General features: G+C 43.0%; 1 protein-coding gene across 3 annotated transcripts in view; it reads left to right on the forward strand.

Annotated features, from left to right (window-relative positions):
* LOC119433396 (septin-7-like) overlaps positions 1-16752 on the forward strand; it is a 95499-nt gene that overhangs the window by 60662 nt on the left and 18085 nt on the right. For all 3 annotated transcript variants that reach the window (XM_037700591.2, XM_049671583.1, XM_049671579.1), the window contains exons 10-11: positions 10617-10752; positions 13979-14142. In XM_037700591.2, the coding sequence (XP_037556519.1) occupies positions 10617-10752; positions 13979-14142 (300 nt within the window). The remainder of the gene's footprint in view (positions 1-10616; positions 10753-13978; positions 14143-16752) is intronic.

Consider the following 16752-nt stretch of genomic DNA (forward strand, 5'->3'; position numbering starts at 1 on the left):
TAACTTGAGCTGTGAAGATTATATGTTCCAAGAGTAAAAGAAAGTTTTCAGTTTAACATTTTCATTTCTTTTTAAAGCTCCAGAAACATTCTGCTGTTTTAATGTATTGTCCCCAATTGAAACCCAAATTGGCAATGCAGTGATGCTACTGGCCCATTCCCTTTTGGAGCAGCCAAAAATGCATTTCGGAGCAGGTTTATGAAAGTGATTTCAAACTATATTATATGGGGCAATGCAATGTAAAAGCAGTAAGTAGTCACCTGGTTCATAAATTCAATCCAAACACTAAAAATGACCCCCCCTCCCCTGTCCCCTCCTCCTTTCATTGCAGTCCTTTCTGTAGACTGCAACGAAGTGGTGGTGTGTTAAGATGTTCTAAAAAAGCACGGAAGCTTTTGTAAGTGCTACGTGCAGAATTCAGAAGCGTTTTGAAAACCTTCAGCGTGATCTTGCTCTTATAAATGTGCCTTTAAGATAAAGCACGTTTTTAAAAAAAAGTTACCGCCAGTGGTATGAAAAATGTGCTTAGTTTTCCCTGTGATTCACTGATAACCATCTACATGAAATACTGCGATAGTCGACACTGCCGTAGCGGCTCGCTTGTTGTGCAGCTTGATGTGCGCTGCGCACCATCGTGAAGTGCAGGTATACGTGTGTGACCTTTGACTGTGCACATGTAGTGTTGTCAGATTAGGCTGTGATCAGCGAATTGTTCGGAGCATTCTGCCTACACGTGAAATTTTGCCGTTTCGTCCAGTAAGTGCAAAAACAAACTTAGCGAAATGTTCATGGTAGTTGCCCACATGTCACCCGCGGAGTGAATCTCTGCTTCCGGCCACCAGTCTAGCCTGTAATCTCACGTCCGATCACTGAAGTGGTTTGCTGGTCTGAACATATTGGGAGGCCATCTCGCTGCAACGACTTGCGCACCACCACGTCAGCTGGCAGCGAATTTTTGTCACAGCCACACGATACTTTGTCAGTATCCAGTGTCGAAAGTTGTCCGTTTGGTGCCGAGTCGACCAAAATCTTGGCCGTACGCCATTCTTACGCCATGAAATTGCCGTGCCAAGAAAAGTGCGGGCGACAAATCGAATAGCGAGGAATTGTTCACGGCTGCTGTGTCCGCACCAATGTACACATTATGTTTGAAAATCGAGCGAGACGCCATACAGCATCCGAAACTTCGGTCACCATTTTACATTGATCATACAGAAGCGCGGGGTCTGGCTCGGCACCAGCACAATAGCTCGCTGTTGCCTGAAAGCGAGGCTGTCCCGTTGCCTAAGCAAACCGTACACGTCAATGTGGAAGGTATTCAATAGTATAGACACCAACCCATGGAAGTACGATCTCTCGACTCGGTCCACCGTGGAGCTAATGCAACCGCTGGTCCACGCAATGCCACATTAGATGGTGCTGTAAAACGGTGCTTGAGGGCATAGTTCTGTTTTTGAAAGCCCGAGCAACCCTTTAGGCGTAGATTTCTCATATTTTGCTGAAATGCAGAGCGAGAACTATCAGTCCCTCGCAAAGCAAGTTGAGTCAACACTGGCACAGAGGGACCGGTCTGCCCGCGTTGTGCTAGCTTGAAATTGCATGCTCGCTCTTGCTTAGAGTAACTGAAATGGCGCCAATTTTGCTTTGTTACTTCAAGCCAATAGCAAAATTGTTCGCTTTCACATACGACAAACGTTACACGCCGCTGGACACGTTCTCAGCATGAAACAACAGGCTTTGTTTTTGTGCTGGAGTAACGACATTCGAAGCGAAGAAAACGCGCGAGAGCAGAGAGGCGATGAAGCCTATGAAGCATCGGCGGTGAAATTGAGCGAGGCATCAGATCGCCTGGAGCAGCAATCTGAAGAAGACATGTAGTTTATGGGATCTCGATTTATTAAACAAATTTCTCGCCCTACCATGGCGACGAGCACATCTTAACTAAGTCTCTATGGACAGGCAAAAGAATGACGCAAACTTACAGCAATTCCATTAGTAATATCGCTGTACGAGCACTGAAAATGCAGTCGCCGGTGATTTGAGGACTGGCGACTAAACAAGGACCACGACGCAGAAGGGAAAGCGTAAGCGTCGGCTCACTTGTTTGAAAAAGATTCATTCTGTTATTGAACACTCCAATACCATGCTGTGCCCTGACCGGTTTCAAAGCTGCGAACTGCGCTGTCCATCCCATAGTTACGCTTCTGCTGCAACAAATGTTGTGACGCAAGCCGGCAAACTCCACTGTCACGGCAATGCTAGGCCTAGCTGCTTCGACGTTCGCTACCAAGCTTTCTGCTGTTCGGTGCCATGTTTTTCATTGAAAGAATGCACCGTTGTCAGCAATAGCGCCTATTCCACCTTTGTCATCCTTGCGAACGTCTTCGAAGCACGGAAAGTAGGTCAAGGGTCAAGCGTTGCATAATGCAAAAGCCAGCTTCGCCGCAGTGCAGCAGTGTCACATGGTGAAGCGTGCCCACTGTGTTGCGGTGAATTATATCAAGAATGGAAAGGGGCCATTGTCACTGATACAGTATGTATTCTTTAATTATACACGCGTGCACCCGCCTTCTCATGTCGCAGTACGAGTGTCAGTATGCCTAATAAGTGTACTGGCAGGCCTTCAGAGTTATTTCAGACGGGCTTGTGGCGGATATGAGCCCTTGGGAGCAGTAAAAAGGATGCATTTATTTTTTTCGACGTTGACTATATTTGTCGAGCTAGATCGAAAGACTAAGCTTTTGTAATAATGAATTCGTCACTCGTAGCGAGAACAGCTTTTGTGAGCCAGAAAATGATGAAAATGGAAAATCAGTGGTGCCAGCTATTGTGGAGTATGGTACCTCTCGTATGACGCGTGGTGTGACATCAGGGCACTGGATGGCTAATGCCACCTGCTAGCCAGGAGACTGAACTGAGGTGGGAGGCGGGCAGTTCGAGGAACGCCGCTGACGTGATTTGAAAGAGTGGCTGATTCGCAGATAGCAGGAGAGGAGGTGACGTGGAGGCTACGTCGTGGCCTCAGTTCTGGCATGGGCGATTCAAATTGAGGAGCTGCAGCAGGACATTCGGTGGCAGTTTTCTACACAACAGTCATATATTGGCGCCCAGAAAACAGTGATAGATTTCTAGACAGATAAGCTATCGAGTTAACTTAGTATTTTCCTTCAGTGTCCTTTTAACATATGGTGAATTAAAATGGCAGAGTCGAAGCAGACGACCGTCTCCGTGAGCAAGCACCTCTTTCTGGTGTAGAGCATTTCCGCTAAATCTGCAATTGGAACACAACTCATGCCACAGGAGCATTGGCATGAGAAATGAAGTGCAAGTTACTCTACTGGACTCTTGAGTTACCCAGGATACCCATGCGGGGTCATCTGCTCTCGATCTCCTATTGGAACACGCAACTCACTCCTACACTCTGTCATTGGAACACACTTGCTCCAAAAAGAGCAGTAAACGTTGCTCCAACTCCGCCATTAGAATACACTAATAGTGAGAACAGCAGAAAAGGCACCTTTTCTTTTAATAAACCAGTTCATGCATTCAGTGAGTTTTTGAGTTCGAGTACAATTAAAGTCCCGTATCAGTGCAAGCACTGAGAAATATTTGTTGTGCATGCAGTCACTCAGCTGTTGGGCAGACTGTGGGAATGGCATTGATTCATCTATCATAAAATGCAATGCACTTGTAGATTATCAGCTGTCAGGGTCATGTGAGACAATGAACAAAGTAGTGTCTATGGGGGGGGGGGGGGGGGGGGGGCAAAAATCACTTTTTACCTCCCTTAGGATGAGATTTAACTGTAGTGTGTTGCCTGTGGTTTTATGCTTGCTATAGCATGTCTTGTTCACATCACTGTGCTAAAACGCCGTGTTTTAGTATTGGCTTAAGTGCTTGCAACTAAGAAAAGGGCTTTTATTCAAATTGGGTTCGAATGAGTTTTAATGTAGAAGTATAAAGAAGGGGTTGCTCTTATTAACGGTTACTTCAATGAATGTGTGGTACTTTACATTAAAAAGTAAATTACCAATAGATGGTGCAGACCTCAGTGAGATTAACTGATGTACATAGAAAAAAAGAAAAGGCTCCTGTGAAGATAATCCCTTTGTTTCGAAGCATTAGGTTTCATGTGGGAAAAAGATGCAGGCATCGAAATCCCTTTGCATTCTTTTCACTCGTGGCATGCTCATGTTCTGCATTTAGATGTTTCCTCATGCAATTCCCATCTCGTAACGTGCTGTGTTGCTCAAAGCCTCCGATGTCGTCTTATCCCACCATGTTAAAAAAAAAAATTTACTATTGTGCTGTGACTAAGGATGTGGATGCCATATCATACTGAAGCAGTTCTTAAAAGTACTAATCATGTTTTGTTTTTAACCACTCATCATTGGCATGTCAAAACCCCTGTGATTGTGCAAAAGTCCGTCCGATTTATTTATCAGCTTTGCAGCAGGTGGCATTTATTGTGTGATATTGGAGCTACAAAAGGAAGCCAGGAGTGGCTCTCTGCAAATTAAAATGGTATCACTTGCAAGGTTCTGAAAGTGAAGCAGCTTTTACTGCAGACTTTAGTATCATTGAGCACAGTCAAACCTCGATATAATGAACAAGGATATAATGAATGATTTGATGCAACAAAAAACAATTAAAATTTTGTTGGTCATGCGTTTTTCAGCAGGGTATTATCCCGCTATAGTGAAACAAAATATGTGGGATAGATCATTGTATCGATTATAGCAAAGCAAATTTTTGTTTGCACGTGGCTCAAAATATGTATTGTGATAGCAAAAATGTAAAATACAATCGCCGAACAGTTTTCACACGCATGTTTTTTCAGACCTGTGCACTTATTTGGACTTTCTTGTGGCATCGCCACCTATCCTTAGAGCCATAGTATAATAGGCACCGGGCGCGGGATGAATTTGGACCGGTGGCGCCTTCATGCGGCGGCGCCGCGAATGTAATGGCATGTGGCGGCCGGGCCGCGCGTAGCAGGCGCTGCCGTGAAACCAAGTCTGATCAAACATGTTGCGTTTTTGGGTGCACCAACAGTTACTGAAACATGACGGAAGCTGATTAGGCCATTCAATTTAACCATTGTTCATCGCGGCATTGTGTTTTTCAGGCAGAAAGTCTGTATATGTGCGGTCTGTAGGCAACAGCGCGTTCAGTGCTCAGCAATTGAAACGCGATACTCGAATTGCATGGTCGCCAGTGCTTTTTGCACTGACTGTAAGCGCTGGGGACACCAAACTGATGCATTGTGGTGTAGAGTGAAAGCGAGAACCTTCGTAACGCATTATGACTGCATTTGGTCCCATGGCGCTCACCTATGGCACGAAAAGAAAAAAAAAAAAAAAGGCGGCAGCCGCGTGCTGCCAGTGCTTTAATCGCTGGTCACTGTACATTTCCGACGCTGATTTGCTATGGTCTAGTTCTTCTAACGTTAATAAAAGAGCCGTTAATGTACGCAAGAGCTTCGTGTCCCACTTGCCTGTCTTCGCCTCCGCAGTGTAACGGCTCCGGAGTTTGGGCACCGAAGGCGAACACTCAGATTTGTAGTCATTTTGCTGTCTTATCAGTGTATCAGTCTTTCTTTTAATGTACATTTTCCTTCCTAGCAATTCCCAACTCTGGTTGTGTCCGGCACACGACTGTGCTGTGCATCGACGGCGAACGCCAACGCAGTGGCGTGTTCCCACTCGCCACCACCGACGGCTCCCGTAGCGCTAAGCTATATAAAATGGGCCGTGACAGAAGATTGGGCTAGTTTATAAGCAATTAAGAATGGGGAAGCATTGCAAAGATAAAAGAACTACAATGGACAGAGAGCGGGAACTTACACGTGCGATCGGTGAAGCCGCTGAAGAAACAGAATAAGGAAGACATATGTCTCCTTTTTTTCTGTCCATAATTTTTGTGTCATTCGCATATTTCCATGATTAAATACGCGGTAATGTTATAATGCAAAGCAAAATAACATCTGGAATATAACTGCTGGAGTTCCACGTCTTAGCTTGCCGCTGTGAGCTCCGTTCGCGTGGTGCACTTGCATCGCAATTTGCGCTCGTTTTCTGCTTTATATACTACCTGATGCCACGAATGTGATCAGCCTCCTACAAGTGACGACCTTTCTGTGACGACACACGAAAATACGTTTTTCGGTGCTTCAGCCCTTAAAACCCGCAGTGCCAAATCACTGGAAGCACCGAGCGCCTTCGTCCTGTCGTCTGCTTCACATGCCAGTGCTCTGACAGCTGCCGTTCGCGGCGCTGTTCGCCAGCATATCGCCGGCACGCCGCTGGTGCCTTACCCCGTGTGTCTGCTACGCAACACCTCTTCATTAAAAAGTCTTTCAACTTGGTAGAAGACCGCTTGCGTAAAAAAGTTTTTGGGCGTGCTCATGTGACAGAGGTATAAGGTTGCCGCCATGTTGACTCTGCACCAAATTGCAACTTTGGTTACACACTTCCAAGGAAGCGGTGCTGGTTAGGCCTAGTGGCAGTGCGGCTGCGACGAAAATTTGTCAACGGCCAGCAGGGAGTTGCTGGCAACACTACGTTGTGGGAAGCTCGCTGGCAACTGCAGACTTCATCGGCAGTAAAGCACGACATCACACATACAGCCATAGTATTAAGGGCTTGGGTCTACGCGCGGCCTTCTCTGTGTCCAAAAATTTGTCGGCAGCTGTACTCGGCAAGAGCAGCTTGAAATTGCACATTTTGGACACGCATGTGCGCATTTTGGGTTGGTTTGACTGCAACCTTGGCAATTCATTGTGCTGATCTTGTGTGATCAAATAAAATCCAAAATCTAAAATCATTAAATTCTGCAGGTTCTTTCACATGGACCTGGTCGTGACCCCCAATGTCAGCTTGTATGCTTACCGAGAATATCGGAGATAATGATGGTATTTTTGTAGCAGATGCGACTTCATTATGACGAGGTTCAACTGTATTGGAAAAGTAGTCAATGGCAAACTTCTGACTTCATAAAACTGCTCTTAAATGAAATGATAATGAGAAGGGCGAAAAGAAACTGCCATCTTTATTACAATAATCACACCACATAATTCAAAGCCTGTTGCCATTTGTCCCTGTGGCATCTGAAGCACGGTATAATATACTGGGACGCAATGGTTAATGCAGTGACGTCTTTAAAGTAATGTGTGGTGATTAGCACAGATTCTGGTACCATTATGTAATTCCAGCTTCAGTAAGTATGAGGTTTTAGTATTTCGCTTACTTCAGGACTCGGCTTTGTAGACTTGCTGCTGCGTCAATAGCATCTATCCACTTTCACCTTCTCTGCAAGCGTGTCAAGTTTGTACTTTTAGCGTAACTCAGATGAAATGGCATCTTCACAAGGTTTTGCACTTAATTTAATGATATTTTAGTGAAATTTTTAAACACAGTCATGTGCAGTAACTGCTACAATATGTGCTATTATGTGTATGTGATAGGATATTAGCATACATACATTTTGGTAAGCAAAATTTTAGAGGTGTTATTAAGTGTTCACTAGCTGTCTTTATAATTTTCTGAGTAGCTGCTGTATTAGGTATTGCCATACTGCTACACAAAAACGCATGCACGAGGAGGTAGATTAGAATGCATAGAATTCTTAGGGCAATCTTATTACATTGGTCGGCAAAGCTATTCTAGAATATTGATAAATAATTGACAACAGCATTTTTTTTTTTTCTGTTTATAGAAAGAACTATGTTGAAGGCAGCCATTTACTTGCACTTTAATGCTATTTTATACTGTTCTAAATTTTATTCATAGAAACACAAAAATTTGCTCTTGCAATGGTCAGCATTTCATAAGATCTGTGTTTATAACACCTGCTTACTAACATTCTTGTTACTGTATATTGTGCACCATATAGTCAATGTAGGTAAAGCTGTTTCCTGCAATTAGCAAATTCATGTACGGTGATGCATAATTACCATTTGAAAACAACGTTCGGTCTCTGTATGGGGCCTTAAAAAAACTCTTGAAGATCAAAAGTACCAAGCGTATATGCCAGTGCAGTACCTACTTTAACTCCACATGTTGTGCAAACCAATGTCTGATAGTTATTGTTATATATAAGCCACCATCCAAATAAGCACTCTTTTTCAGTTGGAGTCGGTAATACATACACATGTCATTATGCTTCTTTGACTGAGAGGCTTGAAGTATTTCTTTTCTTTTCTGTATTCTGCTGCCAAAGAAGCGTCAGCTACACTTAAAGGAGTATGCAATCGCATTGACTGAAATGGTGCATGAAGGATGTTCTCCTACGGGTGCCCTGTTTAATGCAATGCCATATTTTCTGTGAGGGGAGTCGGAGAAAGCCAAGGGAATACTTAGGCCTTTCAGATAAAAACAAGCATATCACTCACATCAGTGTGTTATCGCTTTCTTTCACTGAAAAGAAGTGTGCTCACTTGGGCATGTGACTTGTAGCATGAGATTTCGGATATTTAGCTGTACTGGATGTTGCAAGCAGAGAAGCTGGTGCATTGGCACATTCATTTGGTGGTTACATCGCTGTTCTGGGTTTTTAATAGAAAACAAGCTTCAACTTTTTGATAGGAGCTTGAACACTTTTCTTAATTTTCTCCCCCAATCATGAAGCTAGATTCTCAAATGGATCCAAAGTGTAAAATTTATAAGCATCTAAAATATATTTGTTTTTGGCGCCGTCATTAAGTTAGATTATCAAATGCTAAGCACTGAACTATGGTATAGACACTGCTCCTTATCTGGACCCATTGAACCGGAGGGAGAAGTTGCAGCCTGAACTGTCAAATCGTTGTTTACAATATCAAGGACACTTCATTCATCTCGCATCTTATTGCATTTGGTTTATCTGCCATGTCGTCTACAATTCACTAGGACTGCATACATAAAAGAAAAAGCAGCAATTTCTGGATTTAAAACAGACAAATGACAGTGCTGCATGAGCTGCACACCATGGATTGGAAAGATTTTAACTAACATCGCATACATTTGAAGGCCAGAGGCATATGGAACACAGTGAAAATCAAAACAACAAGGAGTAAAAGGAAATATGCAAGAGCTCTTTTGAACTTACTGTGAGCATGGTTAATACTCACATGTGACAATGTATTCTTTTCACACAGTGTAATAAATTTTGTGCATAAATAACATCAGTTTAGCTTTGCAATCGTGCTGCTACGTGTTGCAACCCTCGATGTCAATGAATTTAGCACGACAGGGCCTTCAAAGCCCTTAAATATTCTTGAATTCCTTTGTCAGAGACCTTTCTGGACCCTGAAAATTGCCGTAAGCAAGTTTACACTTTGATTCTGTGTAAACCATGTTCATAGAATGATTCCGGCAGATTATCTTCACCGCTGCCACATATGAAGTGCTTCTACGATGACTGTCTCCAAGTATTAAAAGTAGCGGATTTAAGTTCTAATTTTTCCCTGCCAAGATGCATAAAGCAATGTCAGACAGCAGAAACTGGGCAGTAATAGCTTGTAACTTTGTAAGACTAGACCTCATAGGAAATTTCTATTATTCACTGAGTTTTAAAGCACTGTCAGGCAGTTTTCTATCACGTGAATTTTTCGCAAAGGTTTAGTAATAGCAACCATAGGAGCAAATAATGCAAAAGGCAAAGTACCCTCTCTACAGCAGCAGCTTTCTCCCGTTGCCTCAACCAGTGTCCACAAGCGACATTCCACCCCCACATTCTTCCATATCAAAGGCAAGAGGCCATGTCAGGTTTACACCACAAGCATTACCTCTTTATTTCTCTATTCTTTCTTGCTGCACGGCACATTTACGATGGTGCTTTTGCATTCTCTCATTCACTGGAATCCCCATGCTGTTCACGTTGCACCTGGATATTTCTATGCAGCATCTTGTCCTGTCCTGATGTAGCAGGTGGAAAGTATGATCTGTTAGGCTAAACCTGTGACGTTGTCTTTCTTAATTAGAATACTAAAAAATAAGGGGGCACAAGCTCTCATTTAAATTTTAGCTGTTTTCATGACATACATAATATTTCTTTTGGCACGATCATCACCACAGGATCTACACACATTGTTTGTTTGTAATGCCCAGACCTTGTGAGGGACCCATTAATTTAACCTAATTTCACTAAGTAGCTTTGGAGTTGGTTACTTGAGAGCACCTGTTGCAATGGTAGATCAGAAGCCACTAGTTCGGGGATGCATATATTGTAACTTGTGCTAGTTTCTGGATTTCTACCAAGGGGACATGTCTCGAGCATTGGCCAGCTTCAATTCTGCAGTTATCACGTGTGCATGAAATCAATGCACATATCTCACAGTTTATGTGTGCCACTGCTATGCACCTTGTACAGCAAAAATTATAATTTCATCTTGAACGCGTTTTTGATAATTAGAGACTTCATCGCTGAACTAACCGGTACATATGTAGCCCGCAAGATTAATGGTTTTGTCCGTTTTATTCATATGGAAACATGCAGTGCAGTCTTCAGTTACTACAATGAGTGGAGATAAATGTGCATGCAGCATGTGTCCTTGTACATGATGTTTGCACATACTAACAGGGCACTTTCTCTCTTGTCACCTACTTGGCCATTTCGGGGCTATGGTCGCCCTGCAGGAATCCACTGGCCCAAATGGAAGAGGAAAAGAAAGACCATGAAGCTAAGATGCAACGCATGGAGAAAGAGATGGAGCAGGTGTTTGAGATGAAGGTCCGCGAGAAGATGCAGAAGCTTAAGGAGTCTGAAGCGGATGTAAGTCACTCCTGCATTTCTCATTATTATACCTTTTCCCATAGCAAGTATTTGTGTTTGCATGAAAACACTACGGCAGGAAGCTTATGGCAAATTTCAGTCTCACCTATACTCTGTTCCACCGTAACTTGGAAAACGGGAAGGCTGTGGGTGCTATGGGCCAATGGTATCATAGTAGACTGCCACGGGACTTCTCCTAGTGTATCACTTCGCCCGTCACCGTGGCAGGCCAAAGTGGGAGCTGTCATCCGTTCAAAAAGAAAAAAATATATATATATTTTAGTGACACATGCTCGAATGACATATGCACCGCATGTGCCTGTGAATTTGTCACCCCCACCTCGTTGTTCGTCGGCCCAACTTGTTTCCAAATTGGAAAGCCAAGTGGCACAACATCTATGTGTCAGAAAAGAAAGTGTTCCAAGAAGTATTTATGTTTCAAAAAAACGCCTGATGATAACAAAAATTGTTTCAAACAAAGAGATTGGCATTAAAAAAAAAGAGAAATATCTTTTCAATGTCGAGTTTTTTCCAAGGCGACGCAACCGCCAGCTTCATTGTTTTTTCGCAGGTAATATAAAACGAACACAACAGTTTATTTTTGGCGGTGCAGAAATAAAAAAAATGACACAGATAATGGCAAATGCTCTCTTGGTGTGATCCTTACATTATTAGCTGACAAAAGGAATGTCAAGGAACGTGGCAGGACATAAACGCAGAAACATACCAGCACGTAATTGACGCTGAGAGGTTAAACATTCCTCCTTTTAAGGTGCTGCCTTGATTTATGGTAGTGCACTTCCCTGTCACTGTGCTTCAGTGACACTTGCCTGCTGCTGGGTAATTTGTTAATTTTGAAAAAAGAAAAACAAATAGGTTGCTTACATGGATGCAGGCCTCTTTGTAATACTTTGGAGAAGCTTATGAATTTTTTGTTTAAATTTTACTCCACAAAGCAGTAATGTTTTAAAAAAAATGTAATGTCATACTTCAGTGCACACTTCAAATCATTCTCATGGGCAGGTTAAGATACTGAGATAATATATGGCACAGATAGCATCAATGAACTAAAGATGAGATGTGCACCATTTTAGGGTCATACAGTAATGGAGATAGTCAAATTGCTAAAAAAGACAGATTTTGACACTTTTGACCACATGTAGCATGGTCATTCACTGCACAATTTTCAGCGCAGTATTCTCAGCATTGCTCTCGCAAAGGCACGCCTTCATTGTCTTGGATGTCGGTCAACAAAGTGTCGTCATTGGTCTCATTCCACTCTTCTCATCACTGTTGTCGTTGCGCTGTCGCCCTTGTATTTGCCATACCGTTGCTATCGTGCTGTTAACTGCTTTTCTCAATAACTCATTTAGGGTTGCCAGAACCGTCCAACTCTCTGCTTTTTCCGCCCAGTTTTTCATTATAAAAGACAGTAGTGCGACAAGTATCTGCTCTAATTCAGCTACCGTAAAAACCGGAATATAGGTCGAACTTTTTTTCAAAAAACCATTGCGAAAAGTCGACCCTCGTCTAAATACTGTCACCATTGTGCAACCGGCTGAGTCTCATTTGTTTAAAGGTAAGGGTGTCTTTCGGTACTTTTGCCGTTGAAAAAGATTTTTTTTTTTTCATTTTTAGAATTAGTTAGTTAGGGGTCGACCTATAATCCGGTTCGACCTATAGTCCGGTTTTTACGGTAAATTACAATCGGTTTAATGATGTAATACTTTGCAGTATGAAACCTATTAAACAGGAAAAATTGAGAAATGGGAGTAGTGTTGAACTGCACACAATATTATTTTAATTCTTACGTGCGACAAAAAGTAGTTTCGCCCGACAGCCGGAGTATCGATTGCGGTGAGCTATACAAAGTAAGAATAGTAGTTTTATCGTCTGTATAAACTTGTAAACATTCGGTTATTAACTAATTAACAAACATAGTGTCAGCGCCCACAGGCAAACATGAACACATCACACTCGATGAGCGCGGACACGCGCAGTTAAGCGCCGCTGCAGAAGCGAGCGAAGTGACCTTCGTGCTGTTGTCTATCGCTTCAACCCTAACTGAGCGCCGAGAACACGCAGCACGCACAAAGCCACGAGCCGCCGACGTACCTACACTGCGTAGAATCTACCCCCACGCAGATCGCTTTCAAGATAGGGCGCGCGGGACCGCGCGCGCGCCGCCGCGCAGTATGATGCCAGAGCACAACGCTGCCCGCTACCCCCCCCCCCCCCCCCCCCCCCCTCGCTCCCTCGCTGGTGCCTCGAGCGCAACGGAAGGAGGCGCGCTGCCTCTCTGCTTTTCTTTCGCGCGCGAGACGCAGTCGTCGGCTCCCCTCGCACGCTTTCACTCGCACATTCAGCATATGGCCGCGCGGCTTCCCTCGCACGCTTCCACTCGCACATACAGCATACGGCGCGGGGCGACGTATGCTGTATGTGCGAGTGAAAGCGTGCGAGGGGAGCCGACGACTGCGTCTCTCGCGCGCGAAAGAAAGAAAGTATACGGCGCGCGGCGACGGTGTTATCGCCCTTGGACTTTATACGGAACATCTATGAGCCAAAACGAATTTTAGGGCCGCAACGCGTCATAGACATCATCTTTAGATAGCAAAAGCGGATATCAAAGGCCATACTTTTGCTGGCAGAAACCGAAAATACGTAATAAATGTCGCCCCCAGCACTTTGGGCGGCCAATGCCATCGTCAAGCAACCAAGCCAAGCGACATGAAAAGTCAAAATGGAGTAGTAGATGTCATGCTTTTTGAGGAGATGGAAAACATTGTAGTCAAATAGTTTGCAATGTTGAGCCTTTATTACAGTTTATATATCTTGTTTATCCACTTCTAACAAGCATTTCTTTTTTTTTTTCTGCAAAAGCTTACTAAAAATTTATGTGCACGTTAGATACAAATACGAAACCAACACTGCAATAGTGACAAGCTAAGAAACCTGTCCAGCATGAATTGGCTTAATATGCCTTGTCTTTTGGCATTTCGGGGGAAGAATATATATTGTACAATATCTGCTGTGGTTATGTGTGTGGTTTTTTTATGAATGGTTTCTTCTTGTAATAGGCCATCTTTGAAATCTCAAATCAGATTCTGTGTTCTGCTACTTTGTTCCACCCAGGAGCTGCTTTACAAAACAAAACTAAAAAAAAAATTTTGCGCTTGACACTTAAGAGGATAGTGTGACTGACATTGGCACGGTGTGAATGCAGTTGCAGAGAAGGCACGAGCAGATGAAGAAAGGGCTGGAGCAGCAGAAGCTTGAGCTAGAAGAGAAGCGGCGCAACTTCGACAAGGAAAAGAGTTCTTTTGAAATTGCCCACAGGGATATGGAGGATGTCTTTCGCAAAATGGCTGTGGACAGCAGCTCTAAAGAGTGAGTGTTTTTATAGAGACCATACTTTTCTTGCAGTATTCGGGGCTCGGAGTAGAGCCGTGCCAAGCAAAGTGTGAGCGAGGAGGGAACCACCAGGGGAAAGGCATCCAAGCAGATTGTGTTGTATGGAAATTAATGCAGTTGTATGTGAAGGCGCTGCTTTCTTGTAATTTTCATTCTTGATTTGAATTACCAGGAAAGCAGCACATTCATTAAGCCACTGTATAGATTCATAAATTCAATTTATTAATGTGCTCGCCTGTCCAAACACTGCAAATTGAATGAAACGTGACAACTAGATGATGCAAGCACAAGAGACCCACTAGAACTTTGCTAACAGTTGTTTTTGTTAGCTGTCCCTCCTTTCCTGCAGAAACTTTTTATTAACTGCCATTTTTATTTCCTTATAACTGCTTGGAACTTGATTTTTTTTTAATTTTTTTTTTTGTCTCTGCTGCCGTGATAACTTTTGTTTGCATGGCTTTGGTTTTTTTTTTTTTTTTTTTTTTTTTTTTTTTTTTTCCCTCCACTAGTTGCACCCATTGCACTGTATCCATGTTGTAAGGCTTGTAAGTTCAGGCTTTTTGTGAGATCATTGCCCACTTTTTTTTTTTTTAAGGTGTACATTTCGTGCATTCTGCTTAATTTCAAACTGCATATAGGAGAACCACTGTATTCAAGATTTTCTGCTGTCTAATCTCGATATGATCATGGTTGGTCCGGATTTTTGGGTGATAAGAATTTTGAAAAAGTCCCAGCCAGAAGGAATTAAGTGCATTGCGTTCTGTTTAGGGATGACTTGAACTCTCTCAAATGCTGGGCCATAGTGAGTGGGTGATGCTGATTTCTGAGGTGCTGCGAGGTCTCTTGTCCTCAGGGGAGCATAGCTGTGGCTTGCAACTGCAAGATCAGAGGTTGAAATATTGTTCATCCATGATTCTAGTGAAGACTTGTGCACTTTAAAAGCACTCACTGTGGCATCAAGTGAGCACTGACAACACAGGTGAAGAAACAAGCACGATGCTAAACATTTCAAAATAATCTGCTCTACAACATTGACGGAAGAATGGCCCAGAAAGCCATTAATGATTTCTCAAACCTAAAGGAATCGCCATTAATAGGCAAAATGTCTGACTTTCACATTGGTGCTGGGGTTGTCGTTTGTTATGGATCATACGAATTTCAGATTAAAATATTTTTACAGGTCCGGAGAAATTAATATTATCGTGATTCTACTATATATAAGTATGTAATCACAGAAATAAACCAGTCTTTGCTGTTTGCTGTATTCCTACAATGTGCACATTGACATAAAATTTTCAGTGCTCTTGTTTTTATGGTGTAGTTTGTTAATTCAGAATGCATTGCAACTGTAGAGAGGTATATCTTAACCAGATGTGCAGTTTTTGTCTGCTTTTACTTTTTGCGTACTATTGATGTGTTTCCTACGAGTGTCTTTGCACACTGATAAGATAGGAGTCTAGGAAGCAGCTAGTGTAAATGTGGGGAATTCCGGTGGTGCTTTGAGGTTCTAACATTGTTCTGATATTTTTGTGACAATTACTTGTGCTTGGAGTGATCATTTGTTGAGACAGATTCCCATGTGCCGTTTCAGTTACCTGTTGGTTGCACATGTGTGGCACAAGTAGTACATTAATCTCTTATTGTCACAAGTGTGAATGGTGTGATGGTTGACTGTGGTAACTGTAGCTGTATTCCAAATAGCGTGTGTGGAATAGCTACTTGATTAATATCCATAAGGTGTGGCCTTCCATATCCGGCTGCTTTGTATGGCTAGAGCAATATGCTGGAGTTTGCAGCTGTGGGCTGCAGCTTTTGTTTCAAGTGAAGACCTTTGCTAAGACCTTTGCTTCAGGTAGTCAGTAGTTTTGTCCAGAAATTTTTAAGAGGTGGACATTAGTGCTAATGAGAGATCACGAGTTTGCTAGCAGTGACAGATGTTCTGCGGTCAAGCCTACATTTTGGAATAATGTCTGTATTGGACTGTGATAATATTCCCTCACCAATCCAGTGTAAGTGCACACAAACATTATGCACCATTATCGAATTGCATCTGCCAGGATATTTGATGTGCCAAATGACACAAAGCACTGAACCCCTGTAATATCACTTCCACTCACTTGCACTGGTTCAATTGACTGCAACTACTTTTTATGAATTGAGACTTCTGTCATAGGTACCTCACATCCAATCCAACAGGGTATCAAGGCTAGCACAGTGCAAGTGATCAAGTGATGTAAGGTTGCTTTATACTGGGGCAGACTATCGACAAAACTAGTCGCTGTCATACCTATACTGCTCTGTTTCCATCTGGAGGGATATTTTGTAAGTGTACATGTAGTGGACTGCCCATTTCGGCTGCTGCTGAAGTACTGATTGGTTGTGCCAGGGTATGAGCGAGAATGAGGCAGTCGCCCCCAGCCTACTGCGTCTCACTCGTACTGCTCCAGCCAGCCTGCAGTGGCCAAAACGAGAAATCCACTTATTGGACACTTACAGAATATCCCCCTGGTTGCTCTCTTTACTGAGCCATAGCATGCAGCAACTGCAGAAGCACCATATGAATCCAGCATTGTCCTACTGCTGTAT

The sequence above is a fragment of the Dermacentor silvarum genome, chromosome 1 (assembly GCF_013339745.2).
Source record: "Dermacentor silvarum isolate Dsil-2018 chromosome 1, BIME_Dsil_1.4, whole genome shotgun sequence".
In the NCBI taxonomy this organism is placed as follows: Eukaryota; Metazoa; Arthropoda; class Arachnida; order Ixodida; family Ixodidae; genus Dermacentor; species Dermacentor silvarum.